General features: G+C 37.8%; 1 protein-coding gene across 1 annotated transcript in view; it reads right to left on the bottom strand.

Annotated features, from left to right (window-relative positions):
• TLL2 (tolloid like 2) overlaps positions 1 to 14,202 on the bottom strand; it is a 2,712,623-nt gene that overhangs the window by 61,098 nt on the left and 2,637,323 nt on the right. The window contains exon 18 of the mRNA XM_044056577.1: positions 6,647 to 6,774. Within this exon, the coding sequence (XP_043912512.1) occupies positions 6,647 to 6,774 (128 nt within the window). The remainder of the gene's footprint in view (positions 1 to 6,646; positions 6,775 to 14,202) is intronic.

Genomic DNA, 14,202 nt, shown 5'->3' with positions numbered 1-14,202 from the left:
TACCTCAACAAAGCTTGTATTTACTCCTGTATGAGTCCAGGCTGAAGTACTCTTATAACCTTTTCTACCTCTACTCTCTCTGTCTCACTACTAACTTACCCTACCCTACCTTCCTCTATACATATTCCCGTGAGGATACAGTCATACCTTTTTCAAATCTACTCCTACTGTCCCCTGTATCACACCCCACCCTTCTCAACTCGTGCTATCCTACTCCTTCACCAGTATAAACTGTTACCATATTTCATGACCCTAGAATATTAATAATCATTATGATAATCATCAATTATGTAAATGATGCTGCAACCTCCTACTATTAGGCTTTCCATATAATTTATGCTTGAACACTATGACTTTACTATGCCTGTTGATTTTTTTTATTCTGACAAACTAATGTGTAGTTTTTCAAATTTTTGTGCTTGAATTTTATGACTTTATTATGTCTGTCTAGTTTTTCATTCTGTTAATCATATGCATCTGGAGCTTTTCTTCCTGGGCCTCCTCAGAAAAAGTAAACAACTGCCAAATAAATAAATAAAAACACAAACTGGGAACAGTTAACACAAGGCAGTTTAAGTTACAAGGAGGATCACAGTAAAACAGAACATTAGATCATGATGTCCTGTGCTGCTTAAAAGTTTTATGTTACTAGTTGCAAACTTGTGTTTTGTCACTTGCTCAACATGGTTTTCTTCCACACTAAAGCACCACCATTGCTTTACTTAGTTTCACAACCTTCACCAACTGTCACAAAAATAAAGGAAATCTAATATCTGCACTTTTCTCAGACTTTTTAAAAGCTTTCGACAGTCTCCCACACCCTACTCATTCAAAAGCTGTCTGCTCTTGGATTTCACTCCACTTTTCTCTCATGGTTTGAAAGCTATCTCACAGAAAGATCCCAATCTATAAAATGTACCAACTCGTTCTCATCTTCCTACCTATATCTAGATGAGCTCCCCAAGGCTCCATCCTTGGCACACTTCTTTTCAACATCTTTATAAATGACATTCGTAAAGTCAGTACGCAGGCTACCATATTACAGTATGCAAATGATTCTAGTGTTCTGTGCGCTGCTACTAATGTGGACAAAGTACAACAGATCCCACCAGAATCTCTTACAGCCATTGAAACCTGACTCTCCAAGTCTCAAATTTTCTAAACCTTCAAAAATCAAAATGAATACTATTCTTTCCCAAGCAGCATTCCATACTAAAACCCCAATTTACAATAACCTCTTGAAACAACACCCACACAAAATTGCTAGTAATTATAACTGATGAAAACTGAAATCTGATATTCATGACAGCAAAGTAATTAAAAGAAAAACTCACCAAAAACTGGGAGCTCTGCACAGAATCAAACCTTATCTTACTTCTGCAGCAAGGATACATCTAGCCTCTACAGTGTTACTTCAAAACTCCTCTATGCCTCCCCTATACACTGGTTAACTTGCAGGCTGCACTAACCCTCATATTGAATAAAATAGCTACATTCGCTGCTAATCACCACTACAAATCCAACCCCTGACTGGCCCTTTCCGGCTCGAACTATCATACTACTTAAACATTATACAACTAGCATTGGCACATAAACTCATCAATAACCCTGATTACTGCCCAGTCCTATCAGATCTGTTACAACCTTAATCTCCAAACAGGCCACTTTGTTCCACTAAGCACATTCTTCTTCATTTTCTAAGACTCATAATAACCCAGCCTGCAACCCCCTTTGCTCTTCCATTACTGCCTAAACTTGGAACTCCATACCACTAGTCCTCAAGCAAATCCACAACAGCAACAAAAGAATTAAATTCAAACTCAAAAAACATTTTTAGATAACTGGCACTGTTCCTACTGTACTCCCAGATAACTTTGCATAACTAATATAATTCCTAATTTCTCTACCAAATTAGTTTCTCATCTATATTCTCAATTTCTCTCGAAGCTCTCCTGCAATAGCCACCCTAAATATGTGTATACATAGGCAGTGTACACAACAATCTTTCCTCTGTCCTACTACTATACTCTTGTCAGTTTAACTACAAATAAGTACAATTATCCCGCTACATTTTCTGACTATATTAAAAGATATCCTGGAACTATAGTACATCTCTTTCTGAACCACATACCAGCATGTACTGACACGGCAATTGCATAATGTAGAACTACATATAATATCAACTTCATATTTCACCATACTTAATTACTGTAATTTGCTGTAAGCCATTACTTTTATTAAATATATTTTTTAAATTACTTCCTGGTAACCTTTATCAAACTGATCTTTTTATATTTCTGATTACTAATGAAACTGTACATGTGTCATTTTACCATACATACATACATATATATGTTGTTGTTGTTGTGTCTTTCGGCTTTTCCCGGTTAGGGGTTGCCACAGCGGAACTCCGGTTACGTGCCGAGTTGCCAGCCCTGATGCACAACCTTCAACGAAGGTATGCCCATTCACGCATGTCCAGTTGGACTTTCTGTGTAAACAATTAATAATAAAATAATAAAATAAAATAAATCAACAAAGTTAATATAATGTGATATACAAATATCTTCACTTCATACCTGCTCTCCATAATAAGACTGCATGATACTAAATGACACTTGTATATTTAGGTGACGTCAACAGTTCTGTAGACAACAAGAGGAGATGGGAACAGAAGAGTTGAAGATCGCTGTGTGACTTTATTTATTTATATTTGTTTACTAAGGTAGGCCACTGATCACAAATCATTAACTGCAGATGCTGCCCAGACAGAAGTGGAGCTAGCTCTCTTTGCTGGTACCATGGACAAGTGCCCACCCCCTCAGTTGTTGTTGTCTTTCGACTTTTCCCGGTTAGGGGTCGCCACAGTGGAACACCGGTCCGCTAATGATTGGCAGTAGATTTTCATGAACGCTGAGGTGCCAGCTCAATGTTCAACCTTCAACTAAGGCATGCCCATTTACGCATGTCTTTCGAACACCCACCCAACTGCGGGGTGGACATGCAGACTCCACCCCCTCAGTATTTCTCCAAAACTGCAGGATGCCATGCCAATTGACTGCCTTCCTGCAGGCATGTGCCCAGTCTGTATCCTTCCTCCAGCTCTTCAAGGAAAGAGTGAAAAAAACATTTGTTTCTTCTCCTGGCACAACAACCAGGTGGCCAGAAGACAACATACCCCCCCCCATCTCATTCAGTCAGGTCCCATTTCTGCACCCTGACCTTGCTACAGTTAATACCCTGCATGGAACACTACAACTCTCGGGATTCTGGTAAATTTTTTTTTTTTTTTTTACATTTAAACTGAAGCAAACAGTGTCTGCAGTTTAGACCACACACACAGAGTGCTACAGTGCTCAGGCTTGACTGCATATTGCAATACTGGCGTTTAAATGAAAGTATGCATCAAACAACAGTTAGGATCGGACGATTGTGATCCCCAACAATTTGCTCTCGGGGCACTTTTCCCCTTTGCCCCACTCTACCTAACCTACTGTGTCCAGGTTACACGAACAGTAACAGAAAAATACTAACCCTACCCCCACCCAAACCTAACCCTACACATTACATTACTAAAAATCCTTTCCCCAATAGTACCACTAAAGAAGACAAAAGGACAAATAAGACTCATGACACCAAACATGCAAAACAGTAAATCTATTACCTTATATAACTCTCACTCTAACCCTAACCCATTCACACTCACACATATATGCTAATTACTAGACCTTTTCAGTCAACATTAATTTTCCTGCATACCCTACTTACCTACTCTACAGAAATCAGCATTCAGCCATTTATAAGTCAGTCTTTTTTATACCCTCACAAACTTTTCAGTCAAATATTTTGAATAGTAACTATATGGATATATACAGCTAAGAGATATGCCATTATTTATACACAAATATGCATTACTGTTAATTAGCACCACATTTTTGGTGTTTACCTCTCCCTATTCTGTACATTTTAGGTATCTAGCCACCTCTCTTTCCCATCTCATTCTCCATAACTCCCATGTGGTGATAATTCTTCTTCTCAAGAACAGTCAATATCTGGTCTCAGAAATGCCCGTTTTATATAGATACGTCTCAGAGATGTACACTAGATATTCATTTGTGCTGTTAAAGTCTGTGAGTGCTTCAGCAGGGAACTCGGCTCAATGCACTGACTGGGAGCAGTTTACATCTATCAGTGAGGGACAGTCTTGCTTCTATCTGGTATGTGTATGCTACCGAAGAAGAGAAGAACATGGGCTGGAATTAGATCATGTGGAAAGTATCTTTTTCTAAGGGAACTTAACTTATTCAACTACATTTCTGTATCCACTCTGAGTGAAACATAACCACCACATATAAAAAGGATTTCTCAAACAACTTAAAGTGTACATCCTGAGATGCATGACATTTCACAAAAAGAGTAATATAAATCTCACATCTGACCTTCTCTGAACTACATAATGCCAAATATTTGGAAAACTGCTCTAATTAACACCCCTCCCCCCCAAAAAAACTGTCATTTTCATCCAATATCCACCTTCCCAACTCTGAGGAACCTTCTAGAAAAAATAGTCTACACCCAACTCTCTCACTTCAATCAGCAGTACCACAAGTTCTCCTGCAAACAGTATGGATTCTGGCCTGGACAAAATACTGTGACAGCACTTTGGTCCTTAACCAATAACATCCTGCAAAACATTGCTAAAGGGCTTCTCAGTAGTACCATATTTATATACCTGACAAATGCATTTGACCACATTGACCACTATATTCTCCTAAACAAACTAAATGAAATGGAATAAACTTAGACAGTACTCCCTGGTTTGAAAACTTCCTCACAGACAGGAACTTTAGAGCTAAAACAGGATCCTCCTGATCGGAATTTGCACCTATGATCAATGGTGTACTACAAGGCTCAAATCATGTCCCACTCTATATTCATTAAACTCCCTTGTGACCTCCCCATCTTCTAGTCATACTGAAACAACATGGTCACTTACCGAAAAAGTTACCTTTACACCAATATTCATTCCCAGCTCTAGTCAGACTTGCATGAGCTCCTGTAGTGGCTCATAAACCATAAATTACTTCTCACCCCCTCAAGATAATAACTATGTTTTTTGAAACTCCACAGAAAATTCACCAAGCACATGACCTTTTAAATATCCTTTCTTACACAACCATACCAGAGAACCTGCCTCTACCTTCAAATATCTAGGATTACGGCCTGATCGAGCTCTAAACTTCCATTTCCACATAGAGTGAAAGAAAAAATAAACTCCCCCCTCTTCTGTGCCAACAAAGTCTCCTTTTGTATTTCAACCATTCAGAGCAGTAGTCAGCAAAAAAGTTCTCTGTTGGCTAGAATATAGGCTACTCATTTTCACATCTGCCACCAATCAAAACACTACCTCACTGTAGACAATCTTCAACAGCATCTGCCAATTCATTACAAATTCACCCCTCAATTAACATCCCTGTATCACCCTAGAAAAAGTCAAATGGCTACCCATAAAACAAATATCTAACCTACAGTTAGGATCCCAACTCTACAAACTATTTCAGCTCCAGACATTTACTTCCTTTGCAGCTACACTTTATGAAAACCTCCTCATACAACCTGAGACACTACTCACAAGCCACGCCAACTCTCTTTACCCCTAGAATCAAATTCCACAACACTGTATATGTATTTTCCTCTCAGGCATCTCCTCTATGGCAGGCTCACCCCATCATTCTACAAGAAATCAACACTTAATCCAAATTCAGAATTCAACTCAAAAAGCAACTCTTCATCCAAGACAAATGATGCTTCTTTGACATAGGATATATCACCTAACACACTATCCCTCTTTTTTTCTCTATTATTCACTTCTCTGCTCCTCTCACAGAATCACTGAAGTTTGATCCGGTTTAGAAACTAATGAAAATATTGCACATTGCACCCTGCCATTTACTATCATGTACATATACATTTTCCACATAATTTATCTGAGATACTCTAACTGCAGTTGGTGAAGAGTTTGGCAGTTGGCAAAGAGGATTAAGGTTATGCACAAGTAACACGTCACTTCCTCTAGTACAGGGTTTGATTCCCTCAGCCTTCATTTGCCTTTTGTGTGATCGTGAGCAAGTTACTTTACCAGACAGTGCTTTGCAGCATTTGGGAATTTGGACAAGGCTAATTAATGGTCTCCTGGACTGCATGCCTACCAACTACCTATGAACCTATTATTTACATGTTTGTGAAATGTTTGTATTTCACCCAGGCTAAGCCTAAAAGTGATCAGTACTGATCAGTGCACTATGCCAGTAAAGAAATATAAACAAATATCCCCTGGTGATAAGTTTGGTTTTGGAGAACTGCTCCTTAGTTTACCCAAAAAAGGAGTAATAAGTAAGTCACATAATATTATTTTATGGTGGGGGTGGGGGGCAGATGGAAATATGTGTCTGTGCGTATGTTTCACAATGGATTGGTGCCCCATCCAGGAATGGTAATCTGCCTTATGCATGCTGTTTGCCAAGAGTGACATCTGTTCCACCACAGCCTTGAGCAGAAGAAAGAGAGTATCATAAATGTAAAGGAGTGAATGAATGAATGAATAAAAATGAAATGTTCCTTTACCATGATTAAAAGAAATACTTACTATTTTCACACGGTGACCAGGAGTAGCGGATACCTCCCATGTACATTCTTTACGACTTGGATATTTATCTGGCCAGTTTGGACTAGAAATTGTCCCCTCTGCATTTGTTAATTTGTGCTCACAGCCAGCTGAATAAAACAGGAAATAAAACAAATATGCAAAATAAAGTACAATATTAAATGCATTTTGCAGGAAAAGACATGACTATTCCATTGTGATGAACAAATTCTACTGATACTTTAGTGGAATTGTATGTGATAGTTGCATTTTACCATGCTAGCTTTAGTAGTCCACAGAAGAGAGTGACTTTTGCTCCTATACTTTCCTATGTGTACACTGAGGAAGGCTTTTTTATGTATGCCGAAACCGGTCTGTATGTGTTAACTTTTTATTAAAAGTTGCACCTTATACACCTTTGTGCTGGCTTTTGTATTTTTGGATTACTGTCTCTTTAAGCTGTGCACTGCTGTACTTGCAGGGAAACACACTAGACTACTGAAAGTAGGTGATACCACAACAAGACCCACTATATGTGCTATGTACCTCTGTTGCTGGTAGATGGATACAAGGTAATTGATTGCTGATGTGTGGATGGAGGAAAGAGGGAAGGATAACATTTGAAGGGGAATGGCTTGCATTTAACTATTACTCCTACCTTAAAATCCATACAGTGAGGTATAATGACTTAATTAACAGTGTATACAAGCTCTAGCACATGCAAACATCAAACGTCTGCTTCGCCATTAATGCTGATAGCTCCACAAATACTATGACTCTGCTGTCTAGCAGATGGCAACCACAATGCATCAAAGCCCTTCCCTAATAACATAGGCTTGGCTTTCAGATGCTTGATTTTTCTTCTCTCAGTTAAGACTGCATGGTGCCAGGACCAGGTCTCAAACCTCAGTCTATAGTTGCAGAAATTAATGCCAGTTCTTTACATTGGTTGTCAATAAGTGCACTCTGGGAACATCTTCCACCAATTACACAAAATATATAGTTGGTAACAAAATACTTTTCAAATGTAATGTCAAAGAAAAGTAGCAGACTATTGCCAGACCTAAATTAAGTCACTGTTTTATACAACCATATATTAAAATGCCTGCAAACTTATGTAAGCGTCAACTTTAGAACAGTTGTGATCTATGACTTAATTTCCAAAGTGGTGCATCTATATAGAGTTCTCAATCAAGATTATACATTTTGAATTTCTTGACCAAAGAGGCAGTATTTTAGGTTATATTGGAGTACAGCAATCCCTGAGATGTAGGATAAGAAGCCACATCTATTGCCATCTTAACAGCATGCCCACATATTAGCATTACTGTCCTACTCTCAGAAACAGCATAGCAGCCCACACAAATCTTTCTAATTAAAACATTCGACTACAAATAATAAAATACACATTATTACTGTGACAGAATAGCATGAAGAAGCATGTGGGGGGAGAGGGGTCAGCAAATGTTTGAAATATTAATGTTTTTATGCAGCACACAGTAATGCATCTCAGGCTATAACACAAAATTCACCAGAAGAATATGATTTTTTAATTAACAAATCATTTCTATATCTGGCAAATCCTTAGTTTGTTGCACGACATAAAGCGTCATCTTCTACAGCAATGAAAAGGAAATTTAAGTGATATAGAAACAGGGAGCTGGTGGCAGCTATCCCCCGTATTTGCATAAGCAAACAAATTTATTTCAAGCAATGTTTGCAGTACTTTTCTTTTATATTCACTGCACAGCAATTTGGCGGGAATTCAAAAAGGTTATTGCAATGTGTTTTGTCAAGGGAAGATCATGCCTACTCAGTCCAGTAGTTTTCTTCAAGAAGGTCACTGATGGAATGGACAAGGGAAAAATGGTGCATTCTACCTATCTTGACCTGGCCAAGGCATTTGATAGAATATCCCACTGGGACATTGTAAACAAACTCATGGAAATAAGCATAAACCTCATGTTACACTCTGGATTGCCAGCTGGCTCTCAGATAGGAGCCATGATGTTAGGGTAGGGGAGTCCATCTCCACAAAAAGGCTGGTCAGCATGTACTTCTCGGGAGTCAAGGCCAATATCAATGGCCTCTCGGCCTCAGATTGACCAAGTTTGCAGGTGATTCCAAACTGGGAGCAGTCAAACAATCACCTCAAGATGCTAATATCCTTCAGGAAGGGCTAACACAGACAAACAACTGGTGAGATAAACACGGTTTAAAACTCTGTACTAAGTAATGCATAGCAGTATTCTTTGGTTCATAGATTATTACTAGACTAACTGCCCTTGTAGGCTATTTTAAGCCTAGCAAATTACCCCATGTAATAATGAAATCCTGTGACTTGTGTTTATAAGGTAAACACCATAACCATTTTGCCAACACTCCCACCATAGGAAGTTGGCTACTCCAGAAAATTATCTGATGGATAACACATCCCTAAGAGTAGACCCAGTAGTCAGGATTCAGGGATGTATGTAGACGCTAACCTGACTTTTGACAAACAAGTGTCTAAGGTAGTAAGGAAATAATTTTATGTTGCTCAACTTATAAGTAAGGGCATGGCATCAAGGTGTAAGGAAGTCATCATTTCACTGTACTCAACCCTCATCTGTCCCATTATTAAGTACACTGCCCCCTTCAGTATGTACCTGACCAGACACATGCAACAGAGATTACTCACAAAATGAAAGGGCATTAACAACATGTCCTAGACAAATCACCTCAAAGCGATATTCCTATACTCTGTCCCCTACAGACTGTTGAGGGATGATCTATGCCTTGCAGAAAAAGCTTTACAGGATCCTGCTTATACAGGCTTCTGCATATTCACAAAACAAATGGCATCATAACTACGCGATCCAGGAACTAACACCTTTCTTGCAACATAAAATAGGACATGTTGGAGGGATAGGTATGTGTCTCAGAGAATGCTTCTTCCCTGGAATAGGCTTCCCATTCATGTGAATCGGAGTTCTTCCCTGATTCTATTCAAGTAAAACACGGAACGATGGATGGGAAATCAGAAATTCACCTCGGTCCGTCACCTATGTGTCTAATGGATAGAAGCAAACTGCAGATGTTTGATCAGACATACCCCTAGCTTGCACATACTTGAAAAAATAACCCATAGGGCACTAAACTTGCTAGATACATTTGGAATGCATGGCTAGGCTTAAAAAGGCCCTTGTGGTTATTAGCCCAGTATAAACCTAAGAATAGACTGAATGGAATAATTTAAGAGGTTACTGAAATTTCACAAGGAAGATTTTTAAGTAATCTTGCAGTCTATGCAGCATGAAGCTGTTTTCAGAAAACTGAAATAGGCTCCTGTTAAATGAATGCTACCAATGCTACCAATAAGTCTTACTTGGGAGAAGCAAAACTTAAGGGAATTGTAGTGCTGAAGCTATATTCCCAGTTTTAAGGTTCATATGGGAGACACATGTCATGCAAGACAACAGCCTTAAAGTTCCATCATGGGAGCACAGACTAAGGAAATTATTTAACTGGGACAACATGGGTTGTGCACTATGCAGAAGTTTATGGTCACAGACAGAGATAAAGCAGGAGGGCTTCTTTTCTAGAAGCCACACAACTGTTTTTTTTTAAGAATATGTGTACCTAGAAAGCTCAGCCATAAATCCTGCAACCTGCAATAAAGAATGTCTGTTTTTGACATGTTTTCAATGTCTGATGAGTATTATGTCTCTGAAAAGAAGAAAAGCCAGTAAAATGTTTACAGCTAGCCTCACTGCTGGATCAACAGTAAGGTATCTCTGTCTAGGTCTTCAAAAGGAACCAACTGTTCTGTTCACCACACCTGTGGTATATGTTGCATTTCAAGACACTACTGCTTCATTATGTACCTTAGCTACTTCACATAATTTTTACAAAATTAGTGCTTTTGGAGAGGATCAGGGTAAGTCCAGCATACTTAACAGACAGATCTGTTGTCTAGTTGTAATAACAATAATAATAAGAACAGTGTTTTATTCGAACTTTAAGTAAGCCAGACTTCTATCCCATTGTAATCAAAATGTAACTTGTCTGGAGAACCTGTAATGTTTCAAACACATAAAATGTCTGATATTTCAGAAAAACTGTAGTAGCTTAAATGCTACATTGTGCTTCAACTTCTTATTTAAATATAAAGAAAAGAGCAGACACACTCAAGACCGACCTCAGAAAGGCTTCTGATATAAGAAAACTATTCACAGAAAGAGGAGACTTTGGCATAAATCTAAGTTCTGATACGTGGTTAATTAGAAAACAGTTTATGGGAGTAGAAAGTCTAGAAGATGAAATTGTATGGAGTGGAATTTTGGTGCATGACTATATTAAAGTTTTTTTAAAGTCTAAAAATGTACCTTTACATAGCATAAATGTAGATGTATAAGATGCTCCTGGTGTCCCTCCTTCGGCAACAGTTTAACAGGCAGCAACATTCTTTTAAATTCCAAAAGGTTCTAGAGTCAAATGTTGATAAAGTAGTCCTTAAATTTCAATTTTTTTCAAAGACCGGACATGATCAAGAACCTGGTTAATTTGATTCATAAAAAGTATCTACCTTGTACTTTTCAGATTTATGCATAAACCATATATGCTTCCAAGCAGAACTTGACATTTGGTTAAAGTGATTACATTCAAGAACAGTAACACTGATGGATTTAACTAAGAGTGCACTTTATTCAGAAACAACTATTAACATGGTGGGATTGGCATTGACAAACTGGTTTGTGTTCTGACCAATAATCTAGAGTGGTGACAGTACTACATTTTCATTATGAAATTTGTGGGGGATCTAGAATTCTACCCAGCCTTTCTTTGCAAGAGTGTGTGTATGTGTGTGTGTGTGTGTGTGTGTGTGTATGTGTGTGTGTGTCTGTAAATAATTTAATTGAAAGGTAGTTACTATGGGAAGGGGGAATTGGAAGACACTGTGGCTCAAAGAGAGACAGCACTGAGAAAGGGGTCCAGGTTTCTAGGTTAAAGACTCAGCTCTGTAAATGGGCAGTTTGCAGTCCTAGTCTGGTTGTTGATATTGGAAGTCTATACCCAGAACAGCAGAACACATCCCCTGCAAACTGTTGTAAACAGGATACATGTGGTTGATTAATCTGTAAATTAATGTTGTGTCGACTTTTTTTTTTACTTTAAACCTATTATGTACTAGTGGTGTCACTCGAGATATTCTCTCTTAGCAGGCCATCAAACTTATCTGCAGCAGTGCAGGGGATCAAAGGACCATTGCCAAGTCCCTCATATATCCATTTGTGTTTGGTTGGCAATCATGGGATTCAAATCCTTCCAGTGCCAGCATGGTTGCTACAGCTGATGGCAGCAGTGGCATTCAAAGTTCATGAGTACCAGCCTAGGACCCTATATTTACTTTGATGTATATATACTTTACTAAACAAATATAAACAAATAAACAAATAAATACGTAAAGAAATAAAACATCAAACAAATAATGTTTTAGGAAAGAGATTCCAATGTCCCAGGCAAATGGACCACTTGTAGAATAACAGAATGTATCACAGATTCATTTTGCAAATATGTTCCTCTCAATACAGAGCAATAAGGATACAGTTTACCTTACTTGTTGATGAACGCTAGTTCTGCAAATTTATAAATAACACTGCCAAATTTAGATGAAAATTCATCAACAGTTTCCTTTTGATACCTATATCACATGAGTTGTAATGTAAACCTGCAAAACCTCTTGGTCTCTGTTTCTCACCACTTTACCTTGAAAGTAATGCCAAGTCTCATCTCCTCTCGTTTCCTCTTCTCTTCATAAAATATAGCTGACTGCTTGATTCCCCTCACTAGACTGGTGCTCTGGTATACTGATGTTGCTGATACTTAGCTAGCCTAAGACGAATAGTATAGCTCTGTACTAATCAGCTGTAAAGGGTATGTTGGGAAGAAGCTTATGGGTGACTTGAGGTACACAGACAGACTGTCTAAGAATGGTTTGCAAGGGCTATGTTTTTGCTGTCAGAACCCTAGCACCTACATGCACTGGACTCTGTGGAACTTTCCAGCTTGTATGCCTGTCTGCCTATTGATAATGTGTTTCATGACTGTGCACTTTTTTAACTTGATGCCTCTACTGTGTACTATATCTTACTAAAGTTACTAGTCCTATACCTCTACAAACTCAACGTACCTATCTAGTCCTTACTATCCTCTGTTACATCTTCCATCTGATTATACTTTTCTAATCTACCTTTTTCTACATTATTTATATCCTCTTTACATACCTTTTCTTAAGTAAATCCATTCTATCTTCACTACAAATACAACTTCCTTTTCTCTATTTCCTACCTAACCTGTACTATGTCTCCATACACATTACTCATACTATTTTTTTAACTCTTAACCTCAGTGTACAGCCTTTTAAAATCCTCCAGGCTTTTACTGCACTGTACCATTGTCAATGACTTTTTTTACTATGATAATTGCTATTTTTTTATTATTATAATACCTGATGTTTGTGTATTGTTTGTACTTATACTTTTGAAACATGTCTTTGGAGCTTTTCTCCCTGGGCCTCTACTGAAAATGGACATATATCCAGTTAGACTAGCCCGGTCAACAAATGTAAAATAAAAATAAAAATAAAAATAAATTACATGCTCTGAATTCCTCTCACAAACATACTGTGCTGCTAATGTTTACTACTGTTTAAACCTACTTCTGCTGTCAACTCTGGACATGTGGAATCATTTGTTTCTTTTACTTTTCAGCTGCATTTACCATATTTTTGAAGCATATGTAGTATGTAAGAGATATGGTATTCAGCCAATTTAACTTCTACTGTTTATCTAAGATGCATTCACTAAAGGTTTTCAACAATAAATTATTTACAATCAGAAGTTCCAAATTCTTCCTAGTTTCACAGACTCACAGTCAGTTAATATATAATTTAAAAGGATGTTGGGGATGAAGTCCCCATAGTATACATTTATTATATAAAATTAACTTGTTTATTTCAATGAAGGGAATTTCAATGGAGATGTGTCAATGATCTCAGGGAAGGGGAAGTCACTGATGATAAACATTTATCCAAAACGTAGTCATTATGGACATTTTCATTTGAGTATTTTTGTTTCCTGATCAAAACTTAACTTTTTTCATGTCGAATTTTGGGATTCTTAACTTTAAATGTATTTCATTTCCCAAGGTCTCTTCATTTAGGCAGACCATGAGTGTTTCAAGTATGTATCATGTCCTTTGACTATGTGAGGAGGGTCCAAGATGTTCAGGTTTGGAGGGTACATATATTAGTAAAGATTACCCTAGTAACCTCTTTAATATAGAAGATGAGGGCTTTCAGTTTAAAAGGAGTCAAAAGTTCTGAAGGAATTATTTATTTTTTGACATTGTTGATTGGGAAAGTCCAACTGGATAATATTAACTTTTAGCAGCAGTGGGGGGAGCTCCTTTGTTAACTAAGTTTCAGTTAAACACAGAGTAGCTTCATTTCCATTTATAGACAAACAGTAGTTACATTTGTACGTTCTAATATTTTACAAAGGTGGAAGCTATTAAAG

Source organism: Protopterus annectens, chromosome 14.part0, assembly GCF_019279795.1.
Source record: "Protopterus annectens isolate FY-2018-M chromosome 14.part0, PAN1.0, whole genome shotgun sequence".
Classification (NCBI taxonomy): Eukaryota; Metazoa; Chordata; order Ceratodontiformes; family Protopteridae; genus Protopterus; species Protopterus annectens.
This window is presented reverse-complemented; position numbering and strand designations above follow the sequence as displayed.